Source organism: Erithacus rubecula (genome assembly GCF_903797595.1).
Source record: "Erithacus rubecula genome assembly, chromosome: 3".
In the NCBI taxonomy this organism is placed as follows: domain Eukaryota; kingdom Metazoa; phylum Chordata; class Aves; order Passeriformes; family Muscicapidae; genus Erithacus; species Erithacus rubecula.
Genome location: NC_136689.1, coordinates 21,905,871 through 21,924,416, shown reverse-complemented (window position 1 = coordinate 21,924,416; position 18,546 = coordinate 21,905,871). Strand labels below are relative to the sequence as shown.

Here is an 18,546-nt window from a genome sequence, read left to right as displayed (position 1 = left end):
AAGACTCTATAACATTATAGGGTTAAAAAACCAAATTGTACATAAGCACACAACAGTAAATCCAAATGTAATTCATTAGAGAAAGCTACATCTGATATTGTAGAAAGCAGGCTTAGTTAAATATAGACATTGTGTGAATATCAGCTACATTTATAGGAGACTGTATCTTCAAATAGGTATATGAGCAGCATGTGCCTTTATCTCAGCTCCTAATACTTCTGTAACAAGCTGGTATCATGAACATTCAAAAGCAACTGTGTCTTTAAAAAAAAAAAAAAAAGAAAAAAGGCAGGTCTTGCTTTTTTTGAATGAAAAGAATCTGCTCTCTAGGTATTTTGTGAAACACTGTGGTATGAAACCATTTAGAGAAGCACAATAAGCAAAGCAGCTATATAAGGAAATGCTGCTAATCTGGAAGAGTCTGTCAAGTGTTAAATCCCACTGAATAAGCACTGGGGTGGTGCATATGGGCAGAAGACAATTAATGCCATGGTATAACTCCACCATCCCCTTGCTGTAATTTTGTGAGCAGCCTCTCCATTTACCTGGCCTTCCCAAGTTCTGCTCTGCTCTTAAAATACCAGAAATCATATTACACACTATTCCACTGCTGAATACCAATGGTTAAACAAAACTAGTATTAGTTGACCTAGTGATATAGATCATAATCATTAACATGACAGCACCTCTTTTTTTACCAAGAACATCCTTCTGCTACCAAGACCACCAACCTACTAAATAACAGAATCATAGAATGGTTAGGATTGTGAGGGACCTCAAGTCATGGAATCATAGAATTTCTCCTCCTTGCCCCAAAGTTTAACAGAACTGGCTGGCAAGAGGTGTTTTCTCTCTTCCTATTTTACCAGAGAAAAAAAATGTAGTCCAAATTAAAGGCAAACTATTATTTAATATACTAGCACCAACTTCTGCAAAGTTTTCAACCTGTCAGTGACATTCATTCCTGAGAACTTAAACTCTTCATATGGACTATAAAACTGCAAAAACAGAGTATCAGCCTGCATATGGACGAGCAGTTGAGTTTTGTATTTTGTTTCTCTAAAGATAACTAAAGAGCATTCTCAAAGATATCCTTTCCAACAATCATGTCTTACCTGCATTATCAGTTGTGAACATAGGCATTCTTCAATGTTTGCTGTTTGATACACCTTTGCCATAACTATTGTTTTTTCCAAAGGCCCTCATGCTTTCTCCAGTCTCTGGCTGTAATCTTACATTCGGTACAGTAAAAATAGAGGACACTGTAAAAAAAAAAAAACATCAGTTCAGAAACTTTCTTTTTGCAGTAAATGCAAAAATTTTAAAATAATTAATATATATGGCAAACACAACACATTAAATACATATATCACCCATTTCTGCATTCAAGCACTGCACAAATTGTGAATGGAAAGAAGCTGAATGCATTATGATGGAAACTGTAGGGTGCAAACATTCCTAGCTGCATGCATCTCCAAAAAAATCTGTTTCCACATTGTGTGTGTTTATCTGTCCTCTACACCACCATACAATTAATACTTTCCACTTTCAAATTTCTGCTGAGGGAACTTAGAAATAAGAAGGTAAAACATGTAGAAAGGTTTTTCAATAATTTGATGTCACATATTTCATCTTCAGAATCTTGATATCAGTAGAACCAAACTATCTTGTTTGACTTTCTTTTCTTAATTACTAAAGACAACTAGGCTTGTTGAAAATATCCCAAAAACTCAAAAATATTTTATGTGAAGCAATCCCCTTTTGCATAAGCTAGAAAAACCTTGACAACATCAATATCACACCAGGCAACAAGTTATTAGGAGACATGGTGATAATAATAACAGAAATCAAAATACAAATGGTTTATAATAAGAACTTAATATAAGTTACTTCTTAAATAAAAACTAACATATTGATAATATGAAAACTCATTTTACTTAGGATGCCTCAGTCTGATGGGGAAAAATCAATGACTTTTAATACTGAAAACAAACCTCCATGTAACAATATCCTCACAAGAGCTGCCACTGCATGATTCCATAAAGAAATGTGAAAGAACCAATCAGGGCCATAAGAGTTTTCTTTTTTGCACTAACAACTGGCACAACTGTAAGTTTTTGGAACTACTTTTTCATCATTTTGTCTTTAAAAGACCTGGGTATTGCTTAATGCACAGACCTTCCCACTGTAGTTTGACATCTCAACTTGCATTTCTGCTATCCTCGATAACACATATTGTTAATGGCAGATATTTTATGCAAACAAATTAATATGAGATCTCAAATATAAAAATAGAAAAGTGGAAGGACTGGTCTTTTTTTAAAATATAAAATAACAAGTACACAAATTTAGTAAAAAGGATTATTCTGTGGATTACTGCTCAATTTTCAGATGAAAGAAAGCTATGCTGCACCATAAATGGCACGGTATATCTAGACAAGGTGTTTTTAGTAGAACTGCACTACTCTTACCTTTTTAATGTACTATTTTCAAAAATTGAAAGTGGCTGGCTTTTAGAAAGAGCTTATCTGGAAACTGAACTTCCAACTCAACTGAAATGATGCCTTGACTTGAAACCAAAAAAGCAAAATTGTGCTCATTACATTAACTGTGCACACATTTTTAAAATAAACCCTATTTAAAAGTTATTCTGTAAAGTATTACATAGAATACAAATACGTAGTTCTAATGGTCAAAACCAGAAGAGAAAGGCAAGCACAGTGTAGGCAGTCACTATATTTTCATAAAGTACTGTGATTCCAAGGAAACAATTTTCTGATGGAAAATCATTTGATTGATTATTCTGTTTGCTTTTCTACCCACATATGATTCTTCCCCTCATTTTAAGTGTTAAATCCCTAAATTTACAATTCAGCATCAAGTCCAAATTGGACAAAATATATTCCATGATGAATACTATTCACTACAGAGTGAATCACAAAAACACAGTGGTGTCCAAAGTAAAAAGCAGCAATTTTGTTTGTACATAGACTCAATATGTTTATAAGTATATTTAATTGTCAATAGTCTTTCTTGATGTAAAATATTAGCACAGAGAACTAGAATCACAAAAACTGGTAATTTCACTACACAGTAAACATTTTCCCAACTCTCCAAAGTAAATGACTTCTTTGTTTTATAAATATGTTTACAAGTATATCCAAGTCATACTAAATAGAAATGATTGTAGTATTTGATACTGGGATTGTCCTTTCTTGCATCTGGATTTATGCTTCATAATGATTATCTACTAGACACAGAAATAGTCTTTCTGTAACTCAAAATTTTACTGGAGGCATTTAGAAGAACCTTGCTTTAAAATATAATGATTTTTCATCTTTATTCTCCCCCCTTCAAAAGGTTTCACTGCTCCTGATGTTTAACGTTATGCAAAGACGTGTTTCTGCCAATGAATATCGCCTTATGGTTATGCTTCTGCAAATAACCTGCTGTGAGCTGATAAAAGGATTAATGCAGCCAAAATTCTTAATCTGTGAAATTACAAATTAAATTCTCATATTAAAAATACCACCCTGAGGTATTTTTTGTGGTTTTAATTCCCCTCTGGTGTTCTGCATACATTGTGCTTGTTAATGACTAGGACAAGACTGTCTCTGTTGGCAGCCTGCTGCAGAGTGATAATGTGTAGGCATTTACTTCACTGATAGAACTGGATTTAACCACTGACTGATAAACTAAGTGGCAAGTGGGTAATAAGTCCATATTAACAGAAAAGTACTACTGCAGAATTCAGAATTCAAAATCCTGGCTAGACTAAATCACACAGTCATAAGGATTGAGATGTCACCATTGCAGAGTGATTTTTGTTTTCCATTTAGTGGAAATAGGATAAATGAACTGGCATTCTTGATGTTTCCTTAGTCCTGAAGAAAAGAATCTCTTTGCATCAGTTTCTGCAAAAGCAGACTTTCAACAGCAGCCACCTAAATTTCTACTGAACATTTAAATTTTCTGCTTATCAAGTACCATAGTCAGCAAACTGAGTGGTGGGTCACCATGGCAGAGAAGAAAACTGGGAATCTTTTAGCAGAGCCAGAACACAGTCTATGACAGTGATGGACAGAAATTATTGGTGTTATTTTGGTTTTAATGTTCATATTCTACAAATGGGAGAGTGCTCTGCAGAGCACTGGGAGTAGAGTGCTTGGACAGCAAGTCACAGAACCAGCTCAAAATGTGACTGCTACAGCTGTTGAGGATTGAAAAGATAATCTTCAGGAAGACAAGAGTTTTTGTACTGACACTGCTGTAAACAGATTCTATTGTGAATGAATATTCAAAAAGAGAGCTTAGTTTTCAGAAGCAAGCTTTTAAATCAGCCACAGTTACATACACATTGTTGCATCCCTAAACTTTCTGCCTTGAGGTACTGGATTTAGATCTTTTGTTAATGGATGCACGTTTGAAAACAGAAAAGAACATACAGTGCTATAATGCAACCATGTGTCTCTTCACCATACTGAGCCAAACGAAAATGCTGACTGTTTTTCCCTTGTGAAGCCTTTTTTTAATAAAAGAACCTTCCCTGAATAAAAAATAGAATTCAGGATACTGTTTTACCCCTAGAATAAATAGTTGTGTTCTTTTAACACTGAAAAACAACATGCAGACATACGATATAAGTGATTTTAAATTGCTAAAAAGATAATTGACAGCACACATGATGATAGGAACATCTCTGCCAAGTCAACTGGAATACATTCTGTTTAATAAAAGAAGCAAAAGGATGTATGTAAATAGTGAAAGCATTCTTAGTTAAGAATATCATCTGCCATCCTGTCTGTACACAGTCTAATTCAGCAAATTAACTGATTGTTTACTTTGTGCTTCCCAGACTTCCGAATGCCGAGTCCTTTCTGAAAGGTTTCTGTTATAACACAGAGATTCTGTGAATCAAACACAGCTGGATTTTTATCCTGTGTGCTGCAGCTAGTTAAGAAGTACTGTATGTTATAAAAGCACTAAATATGTAAATTGCATTTTTCCTTTTGCTTTATGACAATTCAGAGGATTCTATTGGCTCCACACATAATCAAATACAAAGATAGTAGGCTGCAGACTGCAGAGCAGAGATAGCAAAAAAAAAAAAATCCATTTTGTCCTGTGTCAAGCTAACTATGTAATTTCAATCCACACAATTGCAGTCACGTATTTTGTGTGTGGCTGTGTGTGTCCATGAAGCTGTCTGTATGTGAGGGTTAGCATTCACACATGCACACATTCTATCTCTGTCTGCAGCAGAATCTTTGTTTCTATTAGATTTGGAGGTGATTATACTCACTATCAGTTAACTCCCATAGCCGTGGGGGCAGATCACTGAAGTACTCGTGGCTCAGAGCTGCCTGTGCTGACAATCTGTTCTTTGGGAAACACTGGAGTAGTTTGGAGGCTAGATCTTCTGCATGGTTCACACAGCTCAGCCTGAAACACAAACAAGAAGGTTTTTCTGAAAAACAGTATCATTATTCTGTTTACTAATTCCATCTCCAGCCAGCACAGTTGAAACACCAACCCCTAATAGCCAGGAGCACTACCAGGAAAACTTCCTCAGGCTAGGGAGTTGATTAATTATTTCTGTATTGATAGCTCAAAATTCATACAAATTTTACAAATACAGAGCATATAAAATACCATATCACATATGCCCTGCCTACTATGCTAAACCATCATGAGCAACAGCACCTTGAAAGTAAATGTTTTGATCCTTCCATTTACATTTTATTGAGCATACTGACAAACTGAAAATCTACAGTGCTGGAAACAAATGCTTATTACCATGTAAACACATGAAACTCAAGCTTAAAATAACAACAACATTCACACAACTTTGAGAAGTATCAAATTTTAAAATCCAGCGATGCTTAACATGAAACACATCATGTTCCACAAAGACACTTGTCTTTCAGGAAGTACTGACTTCTTAGTTGTCCATATATTCACATGGCAGGGAATTGACTCTTCATTAAGTGTTAATCCAATGCAAATATTAAATGAGTTATCTTTTCTAAGTTTCCTAGAGAAAAATTACTGTTTCACTGGGAGTAAATCCTTGGGAATGTTATAAAAAAATATAATCTAAAAGTAATAGACTTGAAATGGAGACAGTAAAATTGTAATCAGCAAGATGTGGCCTGGGTCCAGTAACCTGTTAGCTGACTCCTAAATTTCCAAAGCCACCAAGCTTTTTGTAATATCCAGTCAAAAAAATACATTATGAATTTTGTTGACATCACATTGCTATTATTACTAGGAAACTACATAAATTCAACAATGCCTTTGTTCAGTAAAGATCTGTCTTTGGGTAAATGTCAAAGTTTATAAAAGGTTTTTTTCAATGCATTGGTTTCCCAAAACCAATAGAAAGGAGACTACAGTCCAAAATAACTCAGCATTTGAAAAAAATGTTATCCTCTAAAATCAATAATCCTACAGCGTATTTCATGCAAGTATTCATTTTTTTAGTTCAAGATGTCTTTCCAGGAAAAAATTCAAGAAGATGGATTAAACAGCATTACTCTTTTATTGGGCTGACATGGCATGATTTATATGAATCAGTATAGGCACAGGTGAAAACTGTCTCTTCAACAAAGAACAGACAACACTGAAAACACCAAATAAATAAAGGTTACTACATTAAATTACAAATATCATAGACAAAACTTTTTGTCCAGGTCCATACCATAGTTAGCGTGAAAAATAAAATATAAATTTTAGATAATAATTTTAAATAAAAAAACTAGAAGTCTAAAGCATCTATCCTAAATTATGTACAGGCATATGTATGATATGCTGATATCTGCAATCATTCAACAAATATGCCACTGGCTGTCTTTTTAATTTCTAGCAACTGTATGCTAGGTGGAAATTTGAATACTGTACCTATCTGATCTCTTCTGGAGAACTGGCAGGATATTATCCAGAAAGTACCCAGGGATGAATTGCTTAGGAGTGCTGACCACTTAAAGACTTTGTATCTCATCATTCAGGATCTTACTGAATTCCCAGGATTAGATTTCAGAATTGCTATTTCAGGTTAAATAGATGCTGAATTCCAGTGTTTCTGATGGACACATTTTTTTCTGTTTTCATTTTCAGTTTGGGATGAAAGAAAAACACCTTGAATGAAAGACTCATTGCTTATAAATTACATCACAAATTAGAATAATTCCTGACTGTTTAAACTACCAGATTGTTAAAAATGTTCAGTAAACTTTTGTGACAATTACAGATAATTTCATTACAGAACACAGCAAAACACCAAGACAAAAGGTTATTATTAACAAAGAAAAGGAAAAGGAGGGGCAAATATTCAAAGAGAATTGGTATTAATTCTTCTACACATCCCAGATTTCCATGGAATGGTGATTATATGGAGTCTGTGAGGCCTGACTCCTAATCCCCCCTGCACCAATTAATTGTTCAGAGATTCTGTCAAACCATTTCACCAATGCAATTTTTCCCCACAGAGGTAGCTGCAAGCTTTCTGGGAACCATAGTAAACCTGCTCTGTGTTGAATGAGGACTACTGTGAATTCAGAAAAATGCAGTCACTTAAGTAGTGAAATGCTATCCTCCAATATAAGAATTACACCATTCCTTAGCTGACCCATACATATAGTGGAGATGCTAATTAGAAGGTAAAGCAATGTAAAAGAAAATAACATTCAAACATCAACAAATTCTGACTTGCAAGTGAAATTATGGATGACATCTGCAGTTCCTTGAACAGAGTGATGCTGACATTTTGACTTCATTAATGGTTATCAGTGTACCTGGCATGCTGCTAAGATCTTTGTGCAAGAAATTCAGAAAAACTAACACAAATTGCAAGTGTTTTGAATAGGAAGAGTTTAGAAAGCCAGTCACCTTCCCAATTTAGACACAAAAAAGATAAATGCTTACTGAAATCAGTTGAGAAACCAAAGATAAACCTCAAATAATCAGTAGATTATACATTAATATAAATTTTAAAAACATCTAGGGCTGGAAAATAATCACATCAGATAATGAAATAATTATTAATAAATCAGTCAAAGTTAGAACCAGTTTTATAATTAATAAATAGAAGACTATTCATTGCACAGTCTGCAGAAATATTTCAATCTGCCACAATTATTAGACCTATCTGCCCTGATCACATTCTAAGTAGTGCTGGGGGTGTGGGGTTTGATGTAAGTTGTTTGTCAGTGCTTTGAAGATTTTAGTTGCTACATTATTAGTATTATGTTTCCAAGCATTTATAGATTTCAAACTCAGAAGGGACCATAAGGATCAAGTGTCACCCCTTGTGTAATACAGGCCAAAGATCATCTGAGTAACTCCTGGATCAAATCACCACTTTTGCCTAGCTCAGCTGTATATCTAAAGTTCTACATTAAAATTCTAATTTTGTTTATGGAGCTTTGCACAGCAACAAAAAAAGTTCTTCTCCAAACTCATGTCCTCTGCAAAGGTCACTTCTGGAAATCAATGGGCACGAAATTTTTTTCTCAGTATTAAAAACTAATGCCTTTGTGGCATGCATGACTAATTTTGCTGCTTTGTTTAAAGACAAGATATTCTTTACTTACGAAAAAATGTACTGTGTGATCATGTATTAAAATTACATCTGCCACATCAGAATTGTTTGAAAACCCTATTTAGTGCAAAACCTCTGTGGTTGGAACGTTGGAACAATTGCTTTGTTCCTCACCTTTTTTTTTTTTTTTTTTGCCAATATTCTCCTTAAAACATTAACCATTTGCCTAATTTCAGTTTGAAACCTGATTCCTCAACAGAGACAAAGGCTAAAATTTTTTATGGGGTTCAGTAGTTAAATACCTAATACAGAAGTTAACAAAAAGAACTGAAAAAAAAAATTAATTTTTAAATACACCTCTTTCAGTACGAGACAGGATGGAATTTCATACAATATGGCTTTGTGTCTAAAACATAATAGCATGTTTTGTCTCACAGCAGTTGGGCCATATAGGAACTTGGCATGCATGATATGGCAAGTCTCAATATTCACGCTTCACTTACTGTCACACTAATCACCAAGGAATAGTTACCAGCCATGACAGCACACATACTTTCAGAAAATGTGGTACACAGCAGAATACAGAGAAACCTTTGGCTATATGTAGATATTGTTTTGAGAAATACTGGGAATATTTTTACACACCTACTCTGATGACATTTGTGAAACACATTGACTTTCAATTTAATCCCAAATGCTATATACAGCCTTAGTTCAATAAAAACAAACACCATATGAACCTGTCTCACTTGAAATATATATGAATCTGACTAGACTTGAGCAGTTGTAAATCTCATTGGATTACAAGAATTTGATTTAATTTCAGAAAACAGGCTTAAATGTCTTTCTACTGCAGAGAAAGGTCAGTATTTGGTCAAGCAGAACATGACTAAGATCACTGAAGTTTGGTTTAAGCTCTTAAGAAAAAAAGTTTGGGGCATGTGCAGTGAACTTCTGAACTTGGGGTGATTTGCTTTTAAATGCAATGAAGAAGGCAGTTCAAATTCACATTAATAATTAAGACAAATGGGCATTAAAACAAATGGAGATAATATGCTGCCTATATGCTCCTAGCAGCACGAGGTAAATACTTCCCAAAGCAAAAATGGTTTACTGTGCACATTTTCCATGTGAAGATCTGATTCTTGCAGTGTGTCACTAACTCATTTCTCAACTGGCATTTACAGCATGGCCTAGAGGAGTGAGGTACCTAATTCTGTTTGGAAATTTCAGCTATTTCTTTATTCTAAGCAAGCTCCTGCAACCCGAAGTGCTGAAAGACAAAGCCAAGTTAACCTGAACAACCACACCATTTAGCAGAGTTTAAAGTTGAGTGGTGTGAAGAGAACTAACAAATTGGCGTGAATCAGGCAACCCTGGCAGCTCCTTCCCCAGAGATGCTCTGGACCCCTCAACAACAGGGCTCCTGTACAGCCCCTGTGCTCCCTCACCTCCCAGCACACCGCCACGGTGGCTGTACTCCCCATTTTCACCCAACTCTGCTTGAGGACAGCAGCCTCTTCCCCTCATCCCAGGCTTCAGCCTCTCCTGAGCTCTGCACAAAACCGTACAACAGCATGCATTGGAGTTAATACTTTACAAATGCATTGCTTTCTAACCAGCTGATACAGAAATGCCCACGTGTGCCTCGACAGTTTATACCTCTGAACATACACGTGATGCTGGTAGCAGCAGCTACGTGAAACACGAATCAGAGCAGGGCCTACCTGAGCAGCATTTCCTTTTTACGAGCCCCAGCAGCCTTTTCTGTTGTTCCCACCATGCAGAGAACACCCACTGTCTTCAAAGAGCTGGCGTGCCAGCTGCAGCGCGCGGAGCCGCTCCCCAGCGCGCCCGGTGCGCCGCCACGGAGCTTCTGTGGAGTTTATTGAGCCATCAAGCAACCAGCACAACAAGTGAATGCAAGTTTTGATGTGAGGCTTTTAGCTTTTGATACAGATGAAGGCATAAAGGAGGAGCTCAAGATGAGAATCTAACAGAGCAAAGATGTTTTTTTCATTTTTTCAGTGTTTTGCACAAAGGGTATTGAGGACTAAAATTGATGAACAAAGAGAGACAAAACCATTTGAAGGCTCACTGGAGCAGTGTTTTACTTGTTGCTGATCAATCACAAAATACAGAATTTGCTCTACAGCACAGTACAGAGGTACTTCAAGCCAAACTATAGAGTAAATACAACCAAACAGAGCCAATGTGGCATGCCACTGCTGGGACTGTACCCCACACCTGCCAACAGCAGCCTTGGGTTGTGCACATTCCCTAGAAAAGACATGTCTCCAAACACCTGACGCCCCTCTTGATCTTCCCAAATTGAGATGCTGGCAACAGTTTAGATTTAGAAACACTGAGCTGTCTACACGTGCAGGGTGGGAAAATCCAGTCTCCAGGCTCCCTAGACCACCATTTTAATTGTACTCTTCTAGCTCAGCACCTGAATAGAAGCAAGATTACCACATTAGCACAACATCATGCTCTTGGATGAGCTAGGCTGGGACAAAGCCTGCACTGGCTATAACATGCATAACATGGCTATACTGGTGCCATGTCTGTCCTCCTCTGTGTTCCTGCACAGCACTGCACATCACCATCTTCAGACCAGCATGATTTCCATGGTGGTGTACGAAACTATGGAAATTTAAAAATTAGTTTGATTCCCTTTAATTATATTACCATATCACAGCATCAGAAGTCTTATCCACTGAAGTACTGAAAAGGTGGTCAAAATATTTATTATTGCAATAAAAGCCATGACAACCAATGATAAGTATTCACAGATATGCAGCAGAGATAAAAATAACAGAGTCAGTGTTTGATTCCCTGGCACTGCTGTTAATGTCGACAGAGCAGAGGGCAGAGCCCACTTGGAAAGCTGTGGAGGTAAGTTCATTCAGTGCATTCCAGGAAGGCAATGATAACCCTGGCCTGTCTGAACTAATTCTCATTTGACAGTTGCACAGATGCCATTAGCTGGAAAGCAGCCAAGATGAACAGCATTTCATGAAAAAAGGTGAACATAGCAAACAAAGGTTCTAACAATATAGACAACGAGGTTTTCTATTTTTATTAATATAGATTTAGTCCTAGGTTTATAATGGCATACACTTGGTAAGTTTTTAAAAGTATCTACTGACCCAGTAGGTAAACCAAAATTACAGTTGCAGCCCCTGAACTTCTCAGAACAGAGAATTAAGATGCTTAAACTGCTCATGAATCACATTAGGCTTCAGAGACTCAGTTTGGTCACACCTAAGCTAGACAATGAAGTGATCCAACCTCTCAAGGCAATTCACTTTTGACAATAGCCATTATTACAACTTTATTACAGCATTATTACAACATTATTACAACAACAATTACAACTTGATCATTTGTATGTGCCTTCACCGAATGCAACTCAAGACAAAAACTTAGATATGAGTCTACTTCTCCCTGACTCTTTGGCACTAGATTTGATGTTTCAGTGTCTGTTTCAGATGTATAACTGTTTTTCTTCAACACAATGATGCTTGTGATTTCCAGCTTGGATGGTCTGCTTCATAGAGGAAGCAGACTACATCACTTTAAAAAAACTGAATTTGGTTGATTTGATGTTTAAAGGCTAAGCTTAAGGAGAACCAGTAAACATACAACAGACCTAAATGTATTCTGAGATTTTTGAGAGCTGCCCAGGCCAGCTGTTGCTCTGATGCCTCAGAATAAAAATGCTGAGCTGTGAAACCTTACAAAGAAACCCAGCATCAACTATTGAGAGCTTTGGGCAGGAAGATTGCTTATACTGTCCATTGACAATATTGCAGATATTTTTCCTGCTTGTTTCTTCCAATTCTGATGCTTGGCATCTTTTTGCCAGAATAACATATGCTGGAGCATCAAATGAAGCAAGAAGCATGGAGTCTACATGGTAGACACTAAAGTGAAGGAAAGGTTATTTAAACAGCAAACATAAAATGTATGTGCAGTGATAAGATACCCTAAGCTATTGAGAATGGGGTGTTCTGTGATATGGTCACATAACATCCTTAATTCCTAGGAATTCTGAGATTGTGATGGTCGAGGCAGTGGGACTGCTGCATACAGTGCTTTGCTACTGTTTAAAATCAATAAGTCATTGAACTAAAAGACTACCTGAAGTAATTCACATTATTTCACTCAGTTTTCAGCAGTTTCTGTTAGATACAAGTATTTCCCTGAAAAAATATTTCCTAAGAAATTTTAACTAGAACATGCTTTACTATTTCGTCCCAGGAAGAATTTAGCAATTACTTTTTTTTTACTTTACATGCCACCATCAAGCAACTATTTTAATTCTTTCAGCATCCCAATTAGGCCAGTGTTAAAGATACTAATTATGGAAGGCATAGTACATTACTTATACCACAACAGACTACTACTGAATATGCCAGACTTAGAGTTTATTGCAGATCTTTGTTTGCTGTAAGTGCAATTAATGAAGAAAAACAACACAGCGGTGACATCTAGTCAGGAGTTTTTGATTATTCTGAAATTCTTTAAAGGGCATGAATCTTCTGATCAAGGTGATTGTTTTTTAAAGACTGTCTATGTGCACCTCAGCAAGTTGAAGAGAATAACCTTAGAAAATAAACAGAGCTAAAAATAATTACTAACACCCCAATCATTTTATGAGCTATTATTTCACCAGAAAATTGAGAAAATATAACTTTAATCCTGAAAAAAACTCTTCAAGGTTTATGTTCTCTATAAACCTTTCACTGAGAACTGAAAATATAAGTTAGTAATGCAATAAATGCCCTAACAAATATATCAGATTTTTCACTTAATGCTTTTTACAGGCTTAAACCAATCTGAGTGAAAGAAAATCACCTTTTACAGTCTGACTCTTAAAGGAAGAATGCCTTTCTGTTATGCTTTTTAAAATAAGGCATGGTGAATTTATATCAACTTCAGTGAATCTTGGGGCATGATAAAAGGAAGAAAATATACCAGTGGAGTTAACATTCCATAGTACTCTCTCTTCACATATTTATTTCCTCACTGGCTGGACATAAGTGCAAAAAAAAAAAAAAAAAAAAAAAAGGATGGAATAACCCCCCACCCCCCAACATAGAAATAGCTGAAATAAACCTTTGGCACACAATGCAGTCAAAGCTCTGTGTTTTTCCTCATCCCACCCTCAACAACCTGAATTGCTTCTCTGCAAATAAATCCATGCAAAAGATATTCTCAAGAAAAAGGAAAAAAAACCAATCTCTGAATTTCAAATCTGTCAAGTGGGTGCACCCATTAGGGAAGTAAAAGAAGTCTTCCTTATTTTCCCTTATCCAGCTGTCTTTCTGGACCTATTATCTTTAGAAAACAATCAAAACAAAGACAGAACTAAGTGCAAGTAAATAAACATTAATGCTGCTCTATGAATCTCTACCCTCTTGTCTGATATTTTATCATCTCGGGTTTAAGAAGTTTTAATTTCATTCTAATGTAAATAAGAACTGGTTTGTTTGCTCAGTACTTCAACAAGAACTTGCTGCAAGGTTGCAGCATGCAGGCAGTGCCCTGAGAAGGGTGACCTTGCTTTGGAGGGTGAAGCCTAAGATCATTTATCAGAGTTAACCTAGAGAATCTGTCTTGCTGGGGCCTCAGATCTGTCAAACACTTGGAAGCAGCTACTTGCCCTGTCCTCCCACTGCTGCCTAAAACATTGCATGAGTCAGATCTTTTCTATTACTGTATACCTCTCAGCTAATAAAATAGATTTTTGTGGCTGTGGAACTAGCAGGAGTACTTTGTATTTATTTATACAGCTCATTAAAGATGGATAGAGATTTGGAGGCAGAGAGAATGCCCCAAGCCTGGAAAGCTCAGGAAGACACACCCCAGGCACATGCATGTATTTAACTTTATGCAGATGAGCTGCCTGGCTGAACCCAATGAGACTGAGCAATTATGTAAAAGCAGGCATCCTGGTCTTGTGTGCAACTATACTCCTAAGCTAAGACACAGGAGGGAAATGATGCAGGACTAGTAAACACTGGGAGGAAGAGACTGAAATTGTTGCAACGAGAGCATATGGGCAATTTATTCAAGCTATGCAGCCAAGAACACTCAATTATGGATTATTATGTCTGTATTTAGACAGATTTACATCACATAGAACTAGCTGCAGCTCCCTGACCCTCAGGCCCATGGTTCAGGTGGCATCAGGAGAGAACACAGGGTAGGACACCAGATTCAACCCAGCACTGTGGTGTAGAAAGTGCCATTCCTTCTCCAGATCCACTCTCCCTAGCACACCCCTTTCTCTTTACATTAATGGAGACAGAAATTTCCTCAAGTGAGCTTTAGCTCCTCTTTCAGCAGGGAGAACCAGCCAGACTGAAAATCCAGTGTCTGACACCAAAGGCATCAATACTTGTTAAGAGATAAATATGCTTGTGTTAATGTATGAACTTAACTTTGAACCTGAACAGGGGAAAAAAACTCCTAGGTCTCTTATGCTGGGACCACCATGAAAGAAAAAAACAGTGATCTCTCTAGTACACAATTTAGAGAAAATCTAACATTATTTTGCACTGTTTTTGGTTTTTTGTGTTTTTTTAAGGGGAACAGTACATATCCACACACACCTGTATTGAAGTGTCTTTCTGAAAAGTTGCTTGAATTTAACATCTGAGTTTATGCTTTTTATCTATAAACATCTTGGAGGTGAATCAACAAGTCACAAACTCCATGTATTTTAGCTACCAATTACTGAAATACAGGGATATGTGTGAGGATGTAGTGCTGACACTCAGAAACTGGCTTGCAGTAGGGAAGAACTCAACCCTGAACCATTTTTGCAAATCCTATCCTGTAAAAGTATCATGAAAGAGAGACAGCTAAGCAGGGAGTTACTACTATTTAGGCATAAATCAGCATAGGTGATTTAAGAACTAAAATCAAATTTTTTATCTATAATAGTGACCACTAAAGGTCAGATTCCCCAAAGAGCCAGCTAAGACTAAAAATTGACTGCCAGCAGAGCTCAGGCCACTTCTAACAACCCAAAAAAGCAGGTGGATTCTCAAAAGATATTGCACACACGGAATTGTGGAATCCATGGATTTCTGGTCATTGTGCTGTCATTTAATTGTATGGGCAGGTAAATAACAGCTGGGTGTCAATTTAGGGTGTTAAATGAACACTAAGTTTTTGTAAAAGCAAGTATTTGAAGCTGATAGGTTCTAGCAGATTCCAAACTGAGAACAGGAGCCTGGAGTCAAGGACCAAAAACTATTGATAAATTCACTAACTGGGCATAAGCCCATCTGATTCCAAAGGGAAAGCAGCAGATGTGAGTCTGCCTGAACTATCCAGGGGACATGAGAAGGCTTAAATATGAGAAAGGGATCACTGACATAAAAATAGGGAATAGGAGCTTTGTGAAGAAAGAGAGGAAGGGGCAAAATTTAGGAGGATTTTGAAAAGGATAAGAAGGGTCTTTAAAAATTATGAAGTAAAACAGCCAGTGTTGGGAAGAGAATTAAACAATACACAAAAAAATAAACTGAATTCACTGGTTGCTTGTTATATGATCTGAAAAAGGATGTTGATCAGGAGAGGACATGAGAAGTCTATTATGATAATCAAGATCAGAGTCCCAATGCTGATACAAGAAAGTAATATGAAAAAGCTGGAAAGAATAAAAGGTAAAATGTATATATCCTTCTGGATGCATATGACGGGGAAATTTTTTTATTTTCCTTTTCCTAAGACCTTAGGCCTATGTGACAAAGAATCCTATCAGAACAGTGAGAGCAGGGAGCTTTCCTGGGAATATGCACAGAATAGTAAGCATCTCTCCATTGAAGCCTTATTGCTGGATTGAGCAGGGCTAGTGAAAGAGCCTGACTGCTCAGCTACTGAGTGTCCACATTGCCCCTGGATTATCTGGCCATGTCAGCAAACTCCAAACTCACTCCTGGACACAGTCCAGGGAACAGCTCGTGCCAGGGACCATCCCCAAAATGCAGCAGTGTCTATGGTCCTACAAGCAATACATAAATTGTATTGCCATATATTACACCATGGCAAAAACACCATGGAAAACACAATTCCTATGGTCTGCAACGTGTGCCTTACTTTATCCTGGAAATTTTGCATTAAAAACCTAAGGCTGAACAGCTCCAAACTAATAACTGCAGCTGCAGCTGCATGGGGAGCACACAAAGCCCACAGGAGGTGCAAACCCCAGTGTTCCTTAGCACAGCTGTGGCCAGGTCTGCCACATGGCCTGGGGGCCAGCACACAGTCCCTGGCTCTGCTTTAGTTTGCAGCACACACGTGGGCTGTAGCTGACAGAAAAATGACATTCACCAAACACTATCTGTCAACATCTCAGGGAAATTCATGCCCTCATGGCTGCCGAATAAAGCTTGACTCAAGGGCACTGTAAGGATCAAATATGAGAGAAATAAAAGGAATGTAACTGTATTCTGCAAAAGCCATAATGCTGAAGGAAGGCCAGTAATGATGCAGAGCATGATTTTTTTATGTCAGGGTGGTGAAATTAGTTTGAGGCACACTAACAGTACATAGTAATAAACAGAACTTTATAACTGCCATAAAATCTAATCAAAGAAGGCAATGCAAAAGTGATGGTCCATTCTTAACATGCAGTGATGTCAGAGTGAAAAGCATAAATGTAACCTACTTTTATAAGATTTCCTTGCCAGATATCCAAACAGTATCAATCTTTTAAAACTATTCTGTATTCCCAAACAATAGAGACAAAAAAGCAAACCATACATTTATAAGAATGTGACAGAAGTAAAAATTTTACTTTTTCAATTTAAATTCTTCACAGCAGGATTCTGAGTTTATAAATCCAACATGAAAAATTAGGTCCATTATTCATTTGTATTTTCAGCCTCCTATTGCAGCAGTGTTCATAAAACAAACACAGCTGGCATCTTTATTATTTTATTCACTGAAGGATTTAGCTGGACAAACATCACAAAGATGGTGGCTGTTTTCATTGAATTTATGATCAAATATGCTCCAGCATAAGATCAACTCTGTTACATCAATTATTATGAGATGTGAATAATTTAACAGAAAGTTGTCTATTTGTAAATCAGATCTTAGGGATAGAAATTTAGCTGAGGTAGCAGCCAGTGGATATACACTGTATCACAGAAATCAAAAGGATGCAGGCTTTTTGTGAGTCAAATTTAGTGATAAACATTGTCATTTATATTTTGCTATCTTGTGAGCTGCTAATTCAGGCAAACTATTTCACAATTTTATTTTCAACTTTAATAAATTCATCTTTATCAGAGGAGAATTTAACTTTACTGATGCTTTTCAGAATGACAGAATATATTTCCTATAAAGGCTTAACTGAAAACAATAAACAAATATTTTGTGGTGTTTTTCCATAGCTGCTCACCAGAGTCTGCTGTTCAGCCTAGTGCCAGGAGAGCTATAATAATTTTAACACAGAATGTGTGCCTTAGGATATGGGATTGACTCAGAGCCTGAAAGAAAAAGGTCAGTTCCCTTTGGAACCACTTGCCTCTTTGCCCTCCAGCAATGACAGGTGCACCAGCCCTGTGCTGAGGCTTGTTATTCACAGACTGCTGCTGCAGACACATAATCCAGCCCCTCTGATTTGATGCATCAGCAGGGTGAGAGTCTCCCACCTTCCCCTTTTGACATGGGTCAAGCAGGACTGAACACAGATACACGACCTGCTTGCAGCCAGCATCTTTCACAAATTCTCAAACAATACCTTAAAACTTTCTTAGCTACTTCATTTAAAGAAATCACTAAATTTAAGTACTAAACTGTTTGGCTAGTAAATAACTTAGGGTTATGAAAAAGTCAGTGTTTTCAACAGTCTCCTACAATGATTTGTATTTTGGTGTCACTAATTAAAAAAAAAAAAAAAAAGAAAAGAAAATAAAATCTGCATGAAAAAGCAAAGAATTTTCATTTCTCTGTACAATATGGCAGAGAAGATGTCAGAA

At 36.8% G+C, this 18,546-nt stretch overlaps 1 protein-coding gene across 5 annotated transcripts in view; it reads right to left on the bottom strand.

The window, feature by feature from the left end:
* CDK14 (cyclin dependent kinase 14) overlaps nucleotides 1-18,546 on the bottom strand; it is a 337,412-nt gene that overhangs the window by 94,370 nt on the left and 224,496 nt on the right. For all 5 annotated transcript variants that reach the window (XM_079300341.1, XM_079300340.1, XM_079300342.1 and 2 more), the window contains 2 exons: nucleotides 5,303-5,442; nucleotides 1,116-1,262 (listed from right to left, as the gene is read on the bottom strand). In XM_079300341.1, coding sequence (XP_079156467.1) covers nucleotides 1,147-1,262; nucleotides 5,303-5,442 — 256 coding nt within the window. In that variant the 3' untranslated portion in view covers nucleotides 1,116-1,146. The remainder of the gene's footprint in view (nucleotides 1-1,115; nucleotides 1,263-5,302; nucleotides 5,443-18,546) is intronic.